The sequence below is a fragment of the Rhincodon typus genome, chromosome 19, assembly GCF_021869965.1.
Source record: "Rhincodon typus isolate 14 chromosome 19, sRhiTyp1.1, whole genome shotgun sequence".
NCBI lineage: Eukaryota > Metazoa > Chordata > Chondrichthyes > Orectolobiformes > Rhincodontidae > Rhincodon > Rhincodon typus.
In genome coordinates this window covers 23,057,039-23,079,338 of record NC_063350.1, presented here as the reverse complement: position 1 = coordinate 23,079,338, position 22,300 = coordinate 23,057,039, and the positions used below count along the sequence as shown (strand labels likewise).

The 22,300-nt window shown below is 38.7% G+C and overlaps 1 protein-coding gene across 7 annotated transcripts in view; it reads left to right on the top strand.

Moving 5' to 3' along the window:
- Positions 1–22,300, top strand: part of LOC109914185 (microtubule-associated protein RP/EB family member 1) — a 56,766-nt gene that overhangs the window by 24,518 nt on the left and 9,948 nt on the right. For 4 of the 7 annotated variants that reach the window (XM_048608129.1, XM_048608127.1, XM_048608125.1 and 1 more), the window contains 5 exons: positions 7,014–7,159; positions 8,385–8,592; positions 14,762–14,845; positions 16,240–16,358; positions 19,727–19,879. In XM_048608129.1, coding sequence (XP_048464086.1) covers positions 7,034–7,159; positions 8,385–8,592; positions 14,762–14,845; positions 16,240–16,358; positions 19,727–19,879 — 690 coding nt within the window. In that variant the 5' untranslated portion in view covers positions 7,014–7,033. The remainder of the gene's footprint in view (positions 1–7,013; positions 7,160–8,384; positions 8,593–14,761; positions 14,846–16,239; positions 16,359–19,726; positions 19,880–22,300) is intronic. The other 3 variants (XM_020513765.2, XM_020513757.2, XM_048608128.1) reach the window with 1 other exon arrangement.

Below are 22,300 nucleotides of genomic sequence, written 5' to 3'. Positions count from 1 at the left end.
GACTCCTAAGATTAGCATGCAGGTTCGGTCGGCAGTTAGAAGACAAATGCAGTGTTAGCGTTCATTTCAAGAGGGCTAGAATATAAGAGCAGAGCTGTACTGCTCAATTTGTATAAAGTCGCTGGTCAGACTATATATATATTTGGAATATTGTGAAGAGTTTTGGGCCCTGTATCTAAAGAAGGATGCACTGACACTAGAGGCGTTCCAGAGGTGGTTTACAAGAATGATCCCTGGGAATTCAGGGCTTGTCATACGATGAGAGTTGTCATGACTTGCAGGGGAAGTGCACTGGAAATAAAACCTCATTATTCTCGTAAAAAAGATTTTAGTTGAACTATCCAAAGTCCCCAGTTTACCTGACTGATGAACTCCGGTTAAAAGGAAACCCTCTCCAGGTTTCACTTAATAAGAAAACAGTTATTTAATTTTTCTCAATTACATTCTTTTTTTATTTTAAACAGGAGCAGAGAAAAAGACACATTGTCTAAGTTATAGAAAGTTATAAATTAGTACTACCTTTTTGTTTAGAAAAAAAAAATCTCATGCACATTCAAACAGGCACGCAGACAAGACAGCACACAAATATTACAGGTGGGAAAGGAACAAAACATCAGTGAAGCATAAATCTGGCACCAGTCAAGATTATATGTGTCAGTGAGGTGTTTCCTTCAGTTGCCTTCTGGTTCTTTTTGACTCCGAAGACGCAAGATTGTAGATGCACCAATTCTCAGTCTTTCTTTCACCAGTTGAGGGATTCTCCCTTTCATTTTCTGGTTTTACCATTTTTTCTTTCAAGCAGGGAATTTGCAGAGAGAGACAGAGAAGGAGCACCTAACTGATTGAGACTTTGTTTTACTTCTCAACTAACAAGGAGGGAGAGAGAGAATGAGGTGTTTTCTTCTTCACAGGCTGTATTTCTGCTGTATTGTCCAAACACACAAGTTGTAGTCACTCGCCCAAGAATCAGTGAAGAAGTTGCCATTGTGCTAAGCAGTCTTGAACGCGCACACGCAAATGGTTCTGGATGACAAATAAATCAAAAGACTGTCACTGGTTTACAACTTGGGACAGAGAGCAAACCAATCAGCCTTTCTACCTCGGGATTTGCAGCAAAGTAAAACTAAACCAGACACCAGTTTTGTATCTCAAACAAAAGACGTCACCACCTATTAAATACACAATAACTCTATCAGAGGGAGAAAAAACAAAGTAGGTTAATTAATGTCTATGCTTTAAACCTGAACACAAAAGGCAGACAGACTGACAAACACATTTAAGGGCCAGATTACTTAAATGACTGTGATGTCATAAATGTGGACTCCTTGGTTGTTTTTCTGGAACTGCTGATTAGGTCACCTTTTCAGTTCTCTCATGCAGCAGCAGTAACATTTCTAACTCACATTCTACTCTTTAGGTTTCCAGAAGCTAGTGTGGCAGATTAGGCAGGGAGCTTTCAAATCTTCATACTGTGTTGTCAGCAGCCAAGCTCATCTCCCTGGAAAACTTAGTTCAAAACAACAACTTCAACTATGATTCCACTGATTCTCATCCTAAGCTCTCAATTATCATTCAACATCTGCCACCTGCTTGAACATAGAATCTCTTCCAGACTTGCTGGAATCAATTTCCCAGATACTGCCCTCATTCATACCTACTGTCAGTTTAAACACAATTCTTTGGGTTGCTATGTCTGCAGGAATCCTTTTGATCAAGATTGAGCCTGAAAATGGCTCCAAGCTTGGCCTTTCTGTTGCCAGGGTCAAGGATGTCTTGGAAGGTGCAGCATATCCTGAAAGGAGAAAGTGACCAGCAGGAGGTCATTGTGCACGTTGGTATCAATGACAGAGGTAGGGAAAAGGATGATGTTCTGCAGAGAGAATATAGGAAACTACCTCGAGGGTAGTAATATCTGGAAAACTAGTGCCATGAGCTAGTGAGAATCAGAAAAGGAGGCTAGAGCAGATGAATGCTTGGCTGAGAAGCTGGTGCAGGGTCAGGGATTCACATTTTTAGACCATTGGGATCTTGTCAGGGGTAGAAAAGACCTGTATAAGAGGGATGGATTCCACCTGAATTGGAAGCGGACCAATATCCTTGCAGGGAGATTTATTAGAGGTTAGTACTGTAGTTAAGGGGAGCAAATCAGATATTAAAGGCAGACAAGAGCTTGGTTTATAATAAGGTAAGTCTGGTAAACTAAATTGAGACTGATAAACTGCATTTACTTCAAGAGGCCTGACAGGTAAGACAGATAAACCTAGGACATGGTTGGAAAAATGGGACTGGGATATCATAACTATCACAAAATCATGGCTCAGAGATGGACAGGACTGGCAGCTTAATGATCTGGGGTAGAGAAGCTATGGGAAGTATAGAAAGGGAAGCAAGAGAGGAGGGGGAGTGGTGTTTTTGTTTAGGGATAACATTAGGGCTGTACTTGGGGTGAATATTCCTGGGAGATCATCCAGTGAAGTTATATGGGTGGGACTGAGAAATAAGAGGTATAATCACCTTGCTGGAATTGTTATAGGCCCCCCCCCCCCCAGTTGTCAGTGGGAAATTGAAAAACAAATATGAGGAGATCGCTGATATCTGTTAGAATTATAGGGTTGTAATGATAGGTGATTTTAACTGTCCAAACATAGGCTTGGATTGCCATAGTGTTAAGGGTTTGGATGAGGAGAAATTTAAGTGTTTACAAGAGAACTTTCTTATTCAGCATGCAAATGTACCTACTAGAGAAATAACTACTAGACATTGACCTTCTGTTGGGAAATAAGGCAGGGCAAGTGACTGAGTTGTCAACTGGGGAGCACTTTAGGGCAAGTGACCAGAACACACTTATCTGGAATTGAGTGAATCTGTAGAGAAGTATAAGGGCAGTAGGAATAAACTTGAGGGAAATTAGGAGGGCAAAAATAGTATATGCGATGGCTTTGGCAAATAGTTAAGGAGAATCCAAAGAGATTCTATAAGTACCTTAAGGGCAAAAGACTAACTAAGCAGAGAATAGGGCACCTTCAAGATCAACATGGCCATCTACGTGTGGAACTACAGGAGATGGGTAAGGCGTTGAATGAATATTTCACATTAGGTATTTACTGTGGAGAAGGACATGGAAGCTAGGGAACTTGGGTAAATAAATAGTGATATTTTGAAAAGAGTTCATATTACAGAAGCGGTGGTGCTGGAGGTCTTTAAAAGGCATAAAGATAAATACATTCCAGGGAATTGATCAGGTGTTTCCCAGTACTTTGTGGGAAGCCAGGGCAGTGATTGCTAGGCCCTTCGCTGAGATATTTGTATCATTTATACTCAAGGATGAGGTGCCAGAAGACTGGAGGCTGGCTAATGTGCTGCCATTATTTAAGAAAGGCTGTAAGGATAAACCAGGGACTATAGACCGGTGAGCCTTATGTCAGTGGTGGGTAAGTTATTGGAGAGGATTCTGAGATACAGGATTTACATGCAACTAGAAAGGCAAAACTGATTTAGGGATAATTAACATGGCTTTGTGTCCTGTCTCACTAACTTGATTTGAGTGTTTTGAAGAGATGACAAAGATGATGAGGGCAGGGTGGTCGAAGTTATCTATATGGACTTCAGTAAAGCGTTTGACAAGGTTCTGCGTGATAGACTGATTAGTAGGGTTAGATCACATGGGATCCAGGTGCAGCTCGCCAACTGAACACATAATTGGCTTGAAGGTAGGAGACAGAGGGTGATAGTAAAGGTTGCTTTTTGGACTGGAGACCTATGATCAGCCATGTGTCACAAGGATCGGTGCAGGGTCCATTGGTTTTTATATAAATGATTTAGATACAAACATAGATATAGTTAGTAAGTTTATAGATGGCGCCAAAATAGGTGGTGCAGTGGTCAGTGAAGAAAGCTATCGCAGAGCACAGTGGAACCTGATCAAATGGACCAATGGGCTGATGAGTGGCAAATGAATTTAATTTAGATAAATGCGAGGTGTTGTATTTTGGTGAGGTAAACAAGGGCAAGACTTGTACAGTTAATGGTAGGGCCCTGGGTTTTGTTGCCGAATCAAGACATCTAGGAGTACAGGTGCATAGTTCCTTGAAAATGGAGTCCTAGGTAGACTGGGTGGTGAAGAAGGCATTTGGCACGCTTGCCTTCATTGGCCAGTACGTTGAGTACAGGAATTGGGATGTTATGTTGTGGCTCTACGTAACATGGGTGGGGCTAATATTAGAATATTACAAACAATCTGATCGACCTTCTATAGAAAGGATGATGTTGAACTTGAAATGCTGCAGAAAAGATTTTCAATGATGTTGCTGGGACTGGAGGGTTTGAGTTATAGGGAGAGGCTGACTAGACTGGTGCTGTTTTATCTGGAGAGTCAGAGGCTGAGGCATGACCCTATAAAGGTTTATATAAATGTGAGGGGCATGGATAGAGTGAATAATCAAGGTATTTTTCCTAAGGAGTGTCCAAAACTAGAGGCGTAGGTTTAAGGTGAGAAGGGAAAAATTTAAAAAGGACCCGAGGGCTAACTGTTTCACGAAGAGGGTGGTGAGTGTTTGGAATGAGTTGCCAGAGGAAGTCTTTGAGGGAAATGCAATGACAACATTTAAAAGGCATCGGGTGATACATGAATAGGAAGGGTATAGAGCGAGATGGGTGAACTGCTGGCAATTGGGGCTAGGTCAAATTGGGATATTTGGATGGCGCGAACAGGTTGGACCAAAGGGTCTGTTTCCGTAATCTGATAAATAGCTTGAACTCTGAAGTTCTAGGCAAATATCCATTTGTGATCTGGCTTACAGAGACTAATGGAATCAAATTTTCAATGGATAGGAGATGATGGAGTGTGGGCAGTGACAACAAAGGAAAAGGTGGGAGAAAATATAAACTTGAATTTTAAAATTCTCGAGCCAACCGTAAGCAAGGTATTCTAGATCTGGTAATGTGCAATGAGCAGGATTAATTGAATACCTCATATAGTAAAGATGCTCCTACGTAGAAGTGATCCTAAAACGATTGAAATGTGCATTCAGTTTGAGTGACAGAAATGTAGGAAGTAAAATTAGTGTTTTAAACTTATATAAGAGCAGTTATGAGGGTTTGAAGACTGAGTTAGGTGAAGTAAATTGAGGTATTATGTTACAGGATAAGTCAGACAAGATGCACGGTGCCAGTCATTTAAAGAAATTTTCCTATCACTTCACTTATAGATACATTCTAGCAAGAAAGACTCCAGAGAAACAACACACATTCATGACTATTAAGGATGTTAAAAATATGAAATTGCAAGAAAAAAAAGAGCTTTGCTAAGAGTAGTACCAAGTCAGAAGAATGGACAAAATGTAAAACTTAGCAAAAAGAAGAACTTGCATGAGAACTGACTAGAAATATACAAACAGTATGGACTTTTATAGCCCTTTTAAAAATGGGGGAAAAAAGTGACTGTTGATCCTCTGGAGAGTATGTTTGTGGAATTTAATAATTCGCCTGCCATTTTATTTTCAATTGAATTAAATTTTGAATCTGTCTTCACTGTGGAGGACACAAATAACATTCTAGAAATAATTGTCAAGATGAGGGAAAGGGAGAAGAAACAGTTCCAAAGCAATAAATTGATTATTAAATGAGTACCTAATAAAAATGACAATTAAGCACTAAGCAGATTAGCTAACTTTAAAATAAAACTTGTTTTTGCCTTTTTGGTCAAGAAGCAGAGCTAGAGAGAAAATAACCAGGCCCCAAGTCCTGATCACCAGGGAAGTGGGTGGGAACCATGTCTGAGTTAATGAACTGGGTTTAACTAAGACTTGCATTGGTTCAGCACTAGTGTGGCATACATCATGCTGGCCTCAGTGAAATTCGCCTGAAAGTGAAGCTTGAAAGTGAGGTGTCTCTTCAGCCTGGTTTCCCTTCACTCCCAGCCTGTTTTGTGTGTAGGTTTTTATGGGCAGCGAGTAGGAGGAAAGGGGGAGCAGGTCAGTTCCAACCAGGTCCTTGTCACTATTTCATTCACCCACTGCTCACTCAGTGACCCTGACCCCACTGATCATGTCTGAAACTTGACTCACCCAACGCTGTCAATGCACCCTTTCGTCCTGACAGTTCACTCAACTGGCCTTGAGCACAGGCAGGCAGAGACATGGCTTGCCCTCTGGCTTCTGCCTCTCTGGTGTCAGTGCTTGCAAATAGCTCCAGTTTCATAGTTAACAATCATCACGGTCTGCTGATCTTTAAGGAAAGCCAGTGGAGATCATCTTGTGGGTGAAGAAATATCTTGGCCGTAAGGATATCACTGGCATAAGTCTTAAGTCCTGATTGTGTAAGTTATGGTTATTTTTCTGTTGAATTGTTTCAATGTATTTAAATCATGACTTCTGAATGAGAAACTGAATCCGTGTTGAACACTATATGTATACTGTGTTTATTGGATCTCACACTTAGGATCTTTAATCCAGTTAATTGATGAGGGAGTGGGGAATCGTCTCATTTTGAGGTTACTCATCCTCCAGCCCCTCCAAACAAAGATGTGTGTATTTCAGAGCGTGTAATACTGAAGAATGATGGTTAAAGGATGTAGGTTTCTCCCCACTAATGGTTTTGGATGAGAGATAGTAGGAACTGCAGATGCTGGAGAATCCAAGACAACAAGGTGCAGGGCTGGATGAACACAGCAGGCCAAGCAGCATCATAGGAGCAGAAAGGCTGGCGTTTCGGGCCTGGACCCTTCATCAGAAAAGGGGGAGGGGAAGGGGGTTCTGAAATAAATAGGGAGAGAGTGGGAGGCGGGTAGAAGATGGATAGAGGAGAGGATAGGTGGAGAGGAAACAAACAGGTCGAAGAGGAGAGATCCCCTGAGGTTTGTCCGAACCCTTTCCCATAGCCCTGGTGTATGACCAAGTGGTAGTTGTATGTGGAAGTTAAATATCTTTCAAGGAACAGAATTAAACAATGGGATGTGCTGGGGATATACCACAGCATTAATTGTAAACTGAATGTGTCAAGTTTCTGTTTTGAAGGTACTGCATATTGCCAGTTTATGGACATGCTTTTCCCTGGTTGCGTTGGACTGAAAAAAGTGAAATTTCAAGCTAAACTGGAACATGAATATATTCACAATTTTAAACTTTTACAAGCAGCCTTCAAGAGAATGGGTGTCGACAAAGTAAGTTTTGGGTTATAATTTCCTTGTACTCCAGTTGTATGGTCATCTTGCAGTCTGTTATATTGCCAGAATGAAATAATCTATCTTTATTTTCATGATCTTTGCTCTGACAGGTACATGGAAATAATGTTTGCCACAATGATTAACGGGTTCATAAATATCCTTCCTTGAACAGACTTTTTTGAAATACTAATTTCCAAATATAGTTGATCTTGGCTATGCTCCTAACAAACTGCAAAGCAGCATTCAAGAGAAATTTTGCATGTTCTTTTCAGCTGCTTTTCAACTCTGTCCCTCTCTCTCAAACCCTCATCCTACATCTCCCTGTCACATTGCAGGTATGATATTAAGTCTTTGATCAACTGCAATTTCATCCAATTAACAATTGGCAAAATCCATAAACATTAGCATTTCTGTAGCTTTGTCATTGATAAGCATCAATCCTGGCCTTGGCCTTGGCCTTGGCCTTGGGTAAATTTAAACTGTTCGCCATTTTGGCTTACAATTTGACTCTGAGGGAACTTCCAATGCCCTGTCCTTATCACAATCACGATGACTGCCTACTTCCATGTCTACTATCCCCACCTCAGCATCTTCAACCTATCCCATGCTGAATTGCTTGTTTTTGCAGTTTGTACCTTCATATTTGTTTCTTGTGCTTTCACTTATTCAAAGCTCTGCAAGTATCCTTTCCTACATCAAACCCTGCTCAGTATCAGTTCTCTTCAGCTGACCTACATTGGCTTCCAATCCACCAATTTAGAAAATTATGTCTTTTCTAATTTAATTCCTTGGTTTGTACCCCTCAATATGTGCAATTAATCCTAGCTCTTAAAATTCCCTTCTAGATTCTGTGGTCCACTGTCTCATTGGCCAATGATCCATTTATCCCTTGGTACCATCAGTGGTAGTTTTGTTGTGTTTTTTTTGCTACCTCTCAACTCCTTTATGATCCTCTTCAAAACTCACTGCTTTTGATCTCCCTTCTAAATTCTTGGATGGTTTTGAGTTCAGTTTGTTTATATGAATGCAGTTGTTTTAATTACTTTGTCTTAAAAGTGGAAATATAAGTTAGGTTTGTACTGTTTACTTCAAAAACAAAGAACTAGTGCATTTAGTTCAATCGTGCTGACCCTGAACTGTTTCTGATTCCATTCTGCCTTTTTTGAAAAAAAGTTAGTTTTTTTACAAAGTCAAATTGGATGTCACCTTTGTTATTTTTCAGATTATCCCTGTTGATAAACTGGTAAAAGGGAAATTTCAAGACAACTTTGAGTTTGTTCAATGGTTCAAGAAATTCTTTGACGCAAATTACGATGGTAAAGATTATGATCCCATACTTGCCCGGCAAGGTCAGGAAGCAGGCCCACCACCCAATCATGGTGATCAAGGTTTTAATAAACCCAAGAAAACACTCAGTACAGGGACCACAGGTATTGAGTTTTGCATTAATTCATACATTTGATATTTTTAGTGAAATAACATGGAAATATATTGTGTATATATTCAAAATTGCAGTTTTGATTTTGATTGACAACAGTAGCAAATTCAGATTTAATTCTAACACTGGTTTGGGGTAGATAGAGTGAGCATGTGTATTTGCTTTCTGGCCTAGGTTTGCATTCTATTTATACTAAGTGAAAATGTAAACTTTCCATGCAACCAATATATTGTGATTGTGCTATTAAGACAGAATCTATTCATGGAAACAGATTTTAACCACTTATTCTTATCACTTCTGAGCTTACTTATTTACATTAACTTCTAGGGAGTAACAACTTCAAGAAATGCTTACTATTGATAACTATTTGTCTCTGATTAGGCAACAGACAGAATCTAATCAACTTTTGTACCGAGGGGAAAGCAGATAATCATATATTCTATAAACCTTCTAGCTCTTTGGTTACTTTGGCACATTTAGCATTTTTGTTGTTACAGTTAGTCATAGCACACATATGCCTTTAATATCAAATAACAAAGGCTTCAAGCAATGCAGTTGCACAGTGGGTGACATGAAATTTGATCCCTACGTTGCACAGCAAGTTTGGAAGGTGGGACTTCTATTTGGGAAGGTGTTTGCCGGTGGGAACCCCAACACGTTTGCCCATTTAAGACTTGGATGGGAATTCTTGTTGGCAGCTTTCTTATTGATTGCTAATTAATGCTGTTATGTGGACAGTTAATGCCTACTTAAGGGCCCTCATTCCTTCACCACTGGCGTTAAATCTGTGGCAGATAAGGGGTTTGCCCTTTGAGAAGCCCATAAAGCAAATGCTTGTTGGGTTTTGCGTCTGGATTGTGCCAACCCTCATTCAAAAACATGCACCTGAACAAAAGGCCCTGCATTAAAAGGGAGAAAATAACTGAGTCATCACACCTGCCCCCCCTTATCTCTACCCACTCCATGTACCATCACCCCCATCCTGTCATCTTGCACCTTTGACCTATGTACCCTGTTCATTCTAGGCTGTGTTATTGGCAGCTGCAGTTTCCAGTGGTTTTGTCTGCACCTTGATCCTGGGAAGGACTAATTGTGACTACTTATGTTTATGTTTTATTGCTTTCACAGTTAAGCCAGCATTTATTTCCCACTATTTATTGATGGTGAGTTGCTGCCTTGAACCGCTTGAGTCCTTGTGCAAATATAAACGCAGTGCTGTTTGGGAGTAAGTTCCATGATTTTGACTGAGGAACAGTGATGTACTGCTGGCATATCAACCTGTACTTTTCTTTGAATCGGGGTGAACAGGCTGATCTCCTGACTTGGTAACGTTAGAGTGGGAGATATTTTAGGCCATAAAATTAAAGTTTGTGGTTGAGTGCATATTCTGTTTCCCATGGCTCTCAATGCCTCATGGATTCCTAGTTTTGAGTTGCTAGATCTGTTTGAAGTCTGTCCCGTTGAGTATGGTGGTAGTAGTACGTGACATGATGGAAAGCATTCTCAATGTGGGGACTGGACTTTGCTTGTAGAAACAATGTGTGCTGATCACTCCTACTGTAATTGACATGGCCAGCTGTATCTGCTGCAGATAGATGGTGAAGATGAGGTCGGTATGCTTTTCTCTTTGGTGTTCTCATTATTATCATGTGTCACCGGTCCTGTCTGGTAACAATGTCATTGAGGACTCCCAACACAGTCAGTAGAAATGCAGCTGCCAAATGGGCAGGATCTACTGTGTAATGGAAGTTGCGTGGGTCTCTTCCCTCCAGCTCCTCAGTCAGCAGATGAGACCCCTATTCCTGGATTTAATTCCCCAATGTGTGAAGCTAAATTACATGGGTTTTGATCTTGTAACTCAAGTATGTCCAACCCTTTGAAACCTTGGATATTCTGTGTTCAAATGCTTATATCTTGGTGTTTATATCTTTTTATAAGACAAGGAGGGAGCTATTGGAAAATGCTTTTTTCAAATGTAAATGTCACTATTTCAGTTTTAAAAAAAAAAAGACCTGTTTTGGTCAGTGCTTGTCACCTGTGTAGGAATTGTGAAAGCTAGTTTCTTTTAATAAAAAAAAAGAAATTTGAAAGAATTATAGTGGTTATCAAGAATGCATAGCCTGTATGGGTAGCAAAAGCATTTTCGTTAATATAAAAGGAGTTAAATAATTACTTGATGGTGAAAATCATGCGAAGGAGTAGTACAAACGGAATAGCTTAGACCTGACACGTGTCTGATGAGGTGTGTGATTGCTTTGATGTCGAAAAATGATCTGTGTTGAAGCATTTTCTGAAGAAGCCACTTGTATCATTCTATTAGTTTGAGGCCATCAGCTACAAGGTATTCCTTCCTGGTGTGAAATATTTTGGCGTGGCCCTGTAAATTTCTGCTTCATATCATGAAGATAGCACTTCTGTATAAGCAAATCCAATTGATCATGGTCATTGCTGTTTTCAGTTATTTGATTTTGGTATTCCACTAATGTAGTCCAACTATCTTTTATGAGAATTTTTAATTAGATGCAGCTGAACTTTCAACTATCATCCTGACAGCACGTTAGTGGAACTTTGGATAGTACATGAATGATGGAGTCAGTAGAATTGTTAGGAAAGAAGTTTCATTTGAATTGAAATTATTGATCAATTTTCTAGGATCTTTGGAAGCCTTCCTGCAGACGGATAGTGTGATGATAATCGACATGAACAACGAGCAAGTATCAGATGAATGAGCTTTTCTGCATGTGTTTTAATCTCACAGTCATTTTGTTCACCCTTGCAGTAAAGTTGAGCATTTTGTCAGATTTTATTAAGATGGCAATCTATGCAGTGTAGCATACATAAGTTTTTTTTGTGAAGAGGTTAGGTGGTATTAGATTGGCTCTAAGGCTGCAGTGAAATGCCAGTTCTAGTTGAAAGCAATGGAGCTGCTGTGGGATCATTTGGAAATCTTGATGGAACTACGCTGAACCTTTTTGCTTTACAGTATATTTTCAAAATATTATTGCTAATGATTTTATTTGTAAACCAGAGATGGAAATTAATTTGTACTAGGAATAATCCTTTCCTCCCACTCCTCCAAGTTATAAAATACTTTCTTTATTTAAGATAAATTTTCTGATATTGGAAGAGGAGCATCCAGGTAGTAACACTCCAAGTACTTTGTCATGTTATTATGGGGACAAGTTTTCACCCTATAAATTCCATTGTTTGGGCTTGGTTGAGCCAGCTTGATGTGGCAGGTGATTTACCACTAATGTATTAGCAGATGGATGCCTTTTTAACCGTAAACACCTGAATACGTGTATCCTGTAACCACCTGTCAGTTTACTTCCCTCTTGTTCTGGTGATGCGTTTCAAGTATTTACAACTTATTACGTACTGAACAGACTTTATTATAGCTTAGGTGGTCACTTTATGCTAAAAACAAGGTCATTTAAATTTATCTCCCTTTAAGTTATCTGATGTAATTTATTCTTCACTGTATTTATGCGCTGGATGTTTGCCAATAATTCTTCAAGATTATGAGGTTGTTGTACATCTTCCATTAGATACATTGATTGATTTATTCACCATAGTATTTATTTTTCAATCAAAACACATTTCTGTAGTGATTATACTTTCCTTTAGATTATTAAATTTTACCTCCTTGAAGTTAGACAGGGCTCACATGAAGAATTGAAACTTTCAAGAGGTTTTTTTACACGCAGCCATTTCTGTGCAGTAACTTGTATGGACCCTGGCACAATCTTAGGATATCCTAAGATGCTTCATGGCTAAATAAACACTTTTGAAATGTTAGTTACCTTTTTGACCTAGGAAATATGGGAGCTAATTAGTATGCAGTTTTATAATAATGAGCAGGTATTTATTCTGTTTGTGATGTTGGTAGAGGATTAAAGGTTGAGGACATAAGGGGCAAAATTCCTATACTCTTCAAAATAGTACTGCAACATTTACTCAAAGGAGACAAGACAGGACTCAGTACTGCACTGGAGTGACCGCCTAAATTTCTGTATTGTGAAAGTGAGATTTACATAGATAACACAGTGCGGAGTTGGAGGAACACAACAGGCCAGCATCAGAGGAGCAGGAAAGTTGATGTGTCGGGTCAGGACCCTTCTTCAGAAATTTAAATAGATTTACATAGCGCATTTTGCAGTCATTGCACTTCATGGATTGTAACAACATCCAATTGACGGTACTTACCATTGTAATCTAGGAAAAAAGAAAGAGTAATTTGTACCCAGCAAATTCCCCAAAGAACCATGAGGTAATGTCCAGATAATCTTTTTGTGACGTTGATTTAGTGAAAAATATTTTTCAGAACACTGGGAGTAATTCGTCTTGCTCCTCTTCAAAATAGTGTAATGTGGCCTTTACCTTCACCCAAGCAGATAGTTGGGGCTTCAGTTTAACATTCATCCCAAAGATGACGCCATCAACAATACAGCACTCCTGCATTACTTACTGGAGTGATGGTTCTTGGTATTAGTAGCCGAGCCTAGGGTGACTTGGGTAAGAAATCTGTGGGGCCACTGTTAATACTTGTTACAGTAAATGCAATGGCCTAGACCTAATTCTACTTGTTGTCTAGCCTTGTAAGATTACTGACACTTTTGCACTTAACTGCTGTAAAGGAAAATAAATTATGACTGTTATTTTAAACAAAAATTACTTACCCAAACACTTTGTATCTGTTCCCTAACTCACTCTAAGTCCTGTTCACCTCTCATCCCGATCCTCGTTACTCTCTAATGGCCGCAAGCCTCAAAACATTTTCAATTTCAAAAAAAATCATCTTATTCACTTTTCTCCAAGGACTAGAATCCTTTTATCTCTGTAGTTTCTAGCCTTGACTGTTTTGCTGCAGCTGACAGTTTTCATTGTTCTACATTGACCATGTCTTTGGCTGCTTATACTTTAAGTACAGAACTTACTATCTGCCTCCCTGTTTCTCCTTAAGACACTCCTTAAACCTAGCTCTTTGATAAAGCTTTTGGTGACCTGTCAGAATCCCTAACTGTAGATCAGAGATGTTGCACATAAAACCTACAGTGAAGTGCCTTAGGATATTTTTACTTTATTAAAAGCTCAAGTTATAAATGCAAGTTGTAATGTACAGGAAATATGTATCGCTTTAACAGTTGTGCACTGAGCCTTTCATCTTGATCTTTACAAGCTGTTCATGTTTCAAATATTAGTACATTTACAACTTGTGAAACTTGTAGCTCACTTCAAATTGCATGTTGCTGTGATCTTTTAAAATGTGTAGAGTACATTCGTGTGGAGTATAACTTGTTCTTGTAGCTATAGTTATGTCTTTGTAACCTACTGAAGATGATGTGCTTTGCCACTAGGTGTCATGTTAATTCTACAAGTTTAATAGAATTTGTCTCTGGGTTTATAGACCTGATTTTGTGGCTGCTCTCATTCTTTATTGAAAGCGTGCAAACCAATTTCGGTGGGATGCATCTAAGGCAGACTTCCTATGTTTAAAATGTATTTTGAATCTTTAGTATGAATTTCCACAATTTCTGTTGTTTGAAATGGGATCTGAATGGTGCTTGCATTGTCTTAGAGGGGATACAAGTTACATTTTAAGGGAGAAGGCATGTACAGGAATAATTTCAAAAATTACTGTTTACCTCCCTATGAATTTAAATATTTCAGCTGTCGGAGGATTTTGACCACTGATTCCTACATTTTTAAAAAAGGAATACTTGCAATGAACTATCCTGTTTGCAATCCATTATGTTTGTAACATTTTGTTAATATTCATGTACTCTTTTGGAAGATTGTTTTTCCATCTTGTTTAGTTTAATGGATTTATTTGTAATTTTCATGCATACCAGTGGATCACTACCATTCAGGTCTTTCTCGCTTTAAAATTGAGTAACTACTTTTAAATGTAGTCAAACTCCACATGTGAATCTTACTGCAAATTATTTCGTTTGGAAATGCTTCATTGCATAGTAGAAGAGTCCTGTTCATCATGCTTTGTCAGTTTTGGCTGACATATTCCAGTGACTGGATTCACCTTCCCTTGTGCCAATGAATTGAGAAGCTTAAAATTTTAACAGATTGGCATATTTTGAATATGCTGTAAATTTGTGGGAGCCTTGCTGTTCATAATGGATAATTATCTGCTCTATAAATTACAGATGAAACTCTAAATACTACAGCACCAGAGAGGAAGACTATGAAATCAACATTCTCTGTAACAAATTTAACAAGATCAAATATTGGTACAATCTTTTAGTACTTGCAGAAGGAAAAAAATTGCTATGTCCTATATACACTGGTTTTGAAAGTAAGCATGCAATTCACATTTGGGAAATCTTGCTTGGCAAGTTATTCAGCACATGAGATGGAAGTTTATTCACATTTTTGGAAGAAGAAAAGAGGCAGTTCAGGCCTAAATCAAAATACTGGGCAGTAATTATCCAGGCTCTGTACTAAAACATAACTATAATGGAAAATCCACTAACTATTGAATAAAGGGAAAAGACTGGTTATTGCAAATTTTGATAGCCTTCTGGAATTGGCATTTATTTATGTCAACAAATGATGATGCAATGTTGAATACTGATACCCGCAACCCCTTAACATTGCAGCCAAAGAACACAACCTTTGCATTTCTGTGCATCTGGCTTTCAGTGCAGAAGTCAGTGAGTGGTGCTTCTGATGAAATTTCATGCTCTGGGACACCATATGCAACAGATTCATTTTAAATGAGTTCTGACTCCTTGAAAATGGATAATTGATGTTCCCCCATATATCCTGAAACAGCTATCAGTTAAGAAAGCATGAATTATTCTTCCAAATGGATCTAGAACCTGATATCTGCCCTTGCATCACCTTAACATATTTTGAAGATGAACTGAAAATTTAGAATACCTTGGGAGGGTGTTGAGCCTGAATTGCAAGCGTATTTTGTTGCAGGCTGAACTCAACTCCAGTCACAGGTTGCACTTTGTTTTGGTTTATTAGTTGGAGGTAAGGTTACTTTCTCTGCACTATTTCTCCACTTATTAACACAATGTAAATGTGAATTTGCCTTTTTTCATGTTCACCATTTCTTACAAATTATTTTGTCTATGGAAAGTTGGGCTTCTTCCATGTTTCTGTTGATTGCAAGAATGTGTTGGCCAGGTTCAAGACTTTTAAATGATGGCCACTGAAGTGTACTAAATCTTGCAGCTCAGCTGAAATTATTCCTAGGTGAGGCTGATGAAGCACTTGGTTGACTAATATCTAAAAGGCTTAACTTTGCTCATTAGTTATGTTGATGGAAAGGAAATTGTATTGCAACTTCACAGCTAAGATCCATCTGAGACATGTATTTCACAGCAAAACTCCCTTGTATTGTAACCACCTAATGTGCTTTATATCTATGTTCTTGAACATCAACACAAGGGCAAGTGTGCTAAGTTGTCAAACTTTTAAAGAAAAATGTATATGATAGTGGTACTTCATTTATTAACCTGGTCAAAACCAAACATGCTTAATAGTTGGTAGCTGTGGACTTAAAACTCAACTATTGACATACAAGAAATACTGTGTATTGTCAGTATTGGCTTAGTAACTATTGAATTTTTGATTGTGAATATTCTAAACTATGTGATTATAAATATTACAGTTACTCAAAAAGTTCATCCAACACCAAAAGTTACAACTCCAAAACCTGTGTCAGGTGCACCCAAAAGAGCTGCAATGGTGGGAAATGGAGATGCACAGGTTGCAGAGCTAGCTCAACAGGTGATTAAAATTTCTGTCTTTTATAACTCTTAAGTGATCGGTATGGTTTAGTGTTAAATTTATGGAACCTACACGTGTTTCCAATGCTACTAATTTTAAAGACGTTTTAAATTTGATTTAAATTTTCCCTCAACAGCAAAGTACTACAGATGCTGGAAATCTGAAATAAAGACACAAAATGCTAGAGCAAGTCAGTAGGTCTGGCAGTATCTTTTGAGAAAAAGAATGAACGTTTTGGTCTGATGTACCTCTTCTTCAGAACTTCAGTTCTAATCCTGCTGACCTTCTTCAGTATTTTGTTCTTATTTTAAAGTGTCATGATTGGATATCTCATTTTTCTTGAATCTGAACTTGAGAATTCAGGATTGGAAGCACGAAGGTAATTGTCAGAAAACTGATCTCTTACAAAGTTTACAGTATTGAATGCTTTACCAAGGTGGCATCAGCAGACACTACATATTCGTCAAATTCCATTTTGTGATGTTAAAGAATATAAAAAGTATAGAACTTGTTTTGAGTTGTACCTAGATACTATATCAGCTTTTTATATGGAAGTTTCTCTTGCATTTAGATCTTGAAAAATCCTATTTTGGCAGTCACTTAAAAATAAAAACCTGCCTCCTTTTTTTAGCTGCTTTGAGAGTGATATATTACTTTTAATGGTTTACATACAAAGCTTTGCTCTGGACTACACCCTTAATTTTATCCTTCCCTTTTAGGTAGCAATTTCCATGTAGTTGTCGCATTTGGTTTTTTTAATCATATTTTGCACATTGCTCTAAATGTTGCTGAAAGTGCAACTTTCTCTGCTACTGAACAGCAGTGGCAAAGAAGGGAGTAAATGTGGTGTCAGTCAAGTGGGCTGCTTCACCCTGGATGATGTAAAATTTCTTGTGTTGTCAGAGCTGCACTCATCCAGCCAAGTCGAGAATATTCCATTACATTCCTTCTGACTTGTGCCTCGCAGTTGGTGGGTAGGCTTTGGGGAGTCAGAAGGTCAGTTATTCGCTGCAGTATTCCTCGTCTTTTGCTTGTTCTTGCAGCCACTGTATTTACATGGCTAGTCCAATTCAGTTTCTGGACAGTAATCACCCACAGAATGTTAATAATGGATTGTCTCTTATTGGAGATGGTTGCTGCCTGGCATTTGTGTGGCACAAATGTTACTTGCCACTTTTCAGCCTAAATCTAGATATTGTCCAGATCTTTGGGAAGAATGGTATTTGATAATTTTCTAAATATCCTATTGAGTCTATATTTCAATTTCTTTTCTCCATACTTGGAGTATAGTTCCACTGGTTCTAGTCTGTTGTCAGTATCTCACCCAAGTGATCAGTTACATTGACATTATGTCACAGTGTATCCAGTCCACACACTTGCATTCTTGAGCTTGATTTCCTGAGAGCGGCAACCATGGTGATTTTTTTTTTTTCTTAAATTGGGGTGGTAAAACCAAATATAGACCTGAGTTCAGTCTCACCCCTTGCTGCTTCCTGACTTCATCCAATCAGATCTCCTCCTGAAGTCCTCAGCATCACAGATTCTAGTTTTCAACCAAACTGGGTGACTCCACGTGATGTAAAGATCCAGTTGGAGACACTGGATACAGTAAAGGCTACTGGCCCTGGCACCATTCTGGCAACCATACTGAGGACCTGTGCTCCAGAACTAGCTGAACCCCTACTAGTCAAACTGCTCCAGCACACCTGCAACAATAGCATCTACCCAAAATTGTGGAATATTGTCCAGGTATGTCCTTTGCACAGAATGCTGAAAAAACCCAACCTGGTCAAGTGCTGCCTTATCATTCTACTTTCCATTGCAGCCAAATTGATGGAAGGAGGTTTTGACAGCGCTAGCAAGCAACACTTGCAAAGGAAAAACCTACTGACTGGTGCTCAGTTTGAGTTACAGCAGGACTACTTAGTTCCTTATCTCATTACAGCCTTGACGCAAACATGGACAAAAGAGCTGAAGTCCAAAGGTGAGATGAGAATGACTGTCTTTGACATCAAGGTAGCATTTGACCAAGTATGGCAGGAAAGAGCCCAAGAAAAACTGGAGTCAACAGGATGAAAACTCACCTCTGGTTGGAGTCATATGTATAACAAAGGAAGATGGCTGTGATTGTTGGATGTCAAACATCCAAGGCCCCAGGACAAAACCACGAGAGTTCTTTTAGGGTGGTGTTCTAATCCAGACCCATTTTTACTTATTCAATGACCTTTCTTCTCTCTTTAAGGTAGAAGAGAGGACACTTGCTAATAATTAGTGTTCAGGTGCCTCTCGTACTAAAGATGTCAATTTCCATATGCAACAAGACCTGGTCAGCATCCTGGCTTGGGCTGATAAATAACCTGGCATGTATGGCATAAATGCTATGATCATTTCCAACAAGATAAAATCTAATCATCAGCCCTTGAAGTTTAATGGCATTGCCATCACTGAATCGCTCATTATCAACATTCTGGGGGTTACTGTACTAACACTAAACTGGACCAGCCATGTAAATGCTGAGGCAACAAGAGCAGAACAAAGGCTAGGAATCCTGCAGCAAGAAACTCGTCTCTTGTCTCTCCAAAGCTGATCCACCATTCACAGGGTCAAGAGTGTGGTGGACTACTCTCCAGTTGCCTCGATGCGTGCAGCTCCAAAACCTGTCAAGAAGCTTGACACCATTCAGGACAAAGAGCCTGCTTGATAGACACCTCATCCACCACAGGTGATGGTAGTGTGTGCCATATCCAAGACGCATTGCTGTAACTCATGAAGTCTCCCTGATGGCACACTGAAATCTGTGACCTTTACCATCTAGAAGGACAAGGACAGCAGATGCATGGGAACACCATTGTCTGCAATCAACAAGTCATCATGACTTGGAGTTATGTTGTTATTCCTGACCTATCACTAGGTCAAAACCCCGGAACACCCTTCCAAACAACACTGGGTATTCCTCCACCGCAAAGGCTGCAATGGTTCAAGAAGGCAACTCACCACCACCTTCTCTGGGTTAATTGGGGGTTGACAATAAACCCTTAGCCAGCACCACCCATATCCCACAAATTAATTTTTAAAATTTTGATTATTTTATACCTTTGCTACAGTGGTATATGAAGTGTATTAACCATACTTTGCTCTGTAGATCAAGCTTTTATTTAATTAGAAATGTTGCATTTTATACCAAAACATGGATCTGATACTTTTCATTATAAGGGAGTGCCTTCTTGCTAACTTGTCCAATTGATGTAAAATGTTAGTTTTGTTAGAGTAAACCCTGATTTAATCTTTTTAAAAGTCAAATGGTTTGTTTTGAAATGAGCATGCAAACATCTCTGCATTTTTATTTTATATGTTCTATGCTTGCACAGATCAATGTACTAAAAATTACAGTTGAAGATCTTGAAAAGGAAAGAGACTTTTATTTTGGGAAACTGAGAAATATTGAATTAATCTGCCAAGAAAATGAACAAGACAATGATCCTGTGATTCAGCGAATTGTGGAGATTTTGTATGCAACAGACGTAAGAATTTTTTCTTTCCACATTAATTTGGCTTCTTGGTGCATGTGTCTGAAAACCTTTATAATGGATTGACCACATGGTGGAGCGTTAACAAGTGATCTTCTATCATGATAGCTATTTTCCCCAAGAGATGCTAATTGCATTTTTAAGTTTAATATTATAATAATTCCAGAAAATTATCTGGATTAAATGAAACTGCCTACACGGAAAATTTTGTTTTCCAGTACTTATTTTTAAGGTGAGAAGAGAGAGCGATTTTAAAAGGGCCTGATTGGCAGCTTTTTCAGAGGATGGTATGTGGAATGAACTGCCATAGGAAGTGGTAGATGCAGGTTTAGTTACAATATTTAAAAGACAATTGGATAGGTAAATGAATAAAAACGGTTTAGAGGGAAAAGAACCAAATGCAGGCAAGTGGGAGTAGTTTAGTTTGGGAAACTTGGTCAACATGGGCAAACTGGACCAAAGAGTCTGTTTCCATCCTGTATGACACTTTGCTTAAATTTTAATTTCCTTAAATGCCAATTGCACTATTTTAGACCAGCAGGTGCTGACTCAGGGATCCTGAGTAAATTCAGGTGCAGACCAAACTATAATATGCACAGTGTTTCTGCACAAACTAGTATGTCTATGTCTTTTATATTAGATTTTATTCTTTTGTATATCTCTTTTAAAAATGCATTGCTATAAATGGCTAGGAGTGGGTAATGGTAGCTGTGAAAGCTTAAGAGCTAATCTTAAAACGCTGAAATTCGAATAGCCTACATTAATAAAACCTATACCTGAACAAACTCTTCAGAAACTTCTTTATTTGTCACATTTTTAGGTCTGTCATAAACAGCTTCTTGCATTCAGTTGCTCTTAAATAATCTAATGGCCTTAATTTTACGGGATTCACTTCTCACTGCTTTGTGGCTACATGTATGATGGTATTACTCAATGTAACAGTAGTATCCCCAAATGATCTGGCCTGATCTTTTACATGTATATATTTTGCCAATCTCTAAGTGACTGAAAAAGTACCAAATGAGATGAGAGGTGAAGTATATTTTTGAACTGTTACAATGAATGAGTGTGCAACACAATTAAGATTGGTGTTACTTACTTTATTCATACAGCTTGTCTAGAGTTTACAATTTGTGTGTATTTGGTAATCTGGGATTTTTTGTTGTTCACTATCCAGTCCTCATTGACCTCTCATGAACTTTAAAGTTTTCCGTAAGGCAGCATAGTGAGACAGGTTTAGTGTTACTTTTTACACTCAAACAATTTCTTTTTTAAGTGAACTTGATGTAAGCAAATACAGCTCAAAATGAATTTGTCGCAAGAACTTGATTGATAATATACAACAATTTACCTATCACCTCTGAATGAGCTGAATATCACCAAAATGTCCCTGAAATAATGCCATTAACTCGACTCATCTATTTCATAGTAAATTAAACATTTAACTTGTTATACCTCTTCGAAAGCCATCAAACATGCACACTTAACGTATACTTACCCCATTGATTTAATTTGCTTTGTGGGTGTTGCTGGCTTTTTGGCGAGTGATGCTTCTAGCACAGTTTTTAAAATTCATGTTAAAGGTTGCAGAAACTCAGTTTATGATTTCCCCTTGAGAGAAAACACCCTCTCTGCAGAGTGACTGCTTTGACATTCAATAAGATCATGTTGTGGTCTCATTCTGCGTTCCTTTTTATATCCCCTATAACCCTTGACTCCCTCATATATCTGCATATGGAGTGAGCTGCCAGCGGAAGTGGTTGAGGCGGGTACATTAACAACATTTAAAAGGCATTTGGATGAATACATGGATAGAAAAGGTTTAGCAGGATATGGGCCAAGTGCAGGGAAATGGGGCTAGTGTGGATCACCGTTTTGATCAGCATGGACCAGTTTGGGTTGAAGGGCCTGTCTCTATGCTGTAGGTCTCTGTATCAAAAATCTGCCTAATTCTAACAGAACTTTTACTCTTAATCCTAGTTCTAGCCTCTTCTCGGAATCCATCCTGTCTCCTCACCTCAGGATCTAAAATGAAACAAATAATTGTGGATTCTACAAATTTGAAACAGAACTTGCTAGAGAAACTTTGTGAATGGCAGTATCTGTGGAAAGGAAGCAGAGTTACCATTTCATGTCCAGTGACCCTTCTTCAGAACCTGTTCTGATGCCACCTGACCTGAGTTTCTCCTACAATTTCTGTTTTTGTCCCCTGAGGATCTTGTGTACTAATGAGATCACTTCTAATTCTTTGAAACACTAATGAGTTTGGCCCAGTCTTTTCAACTTTCTTTGGTAAGAAAAGCCCTTCATCCCAGGAATAAGTCAACTGAGCCCTGAATACTGCTTCTAATGCAATTGGATTGTTTTCAAATTTAGAACGAAAATGTGCATAGTACTTCAGATGTTGTCTTACCA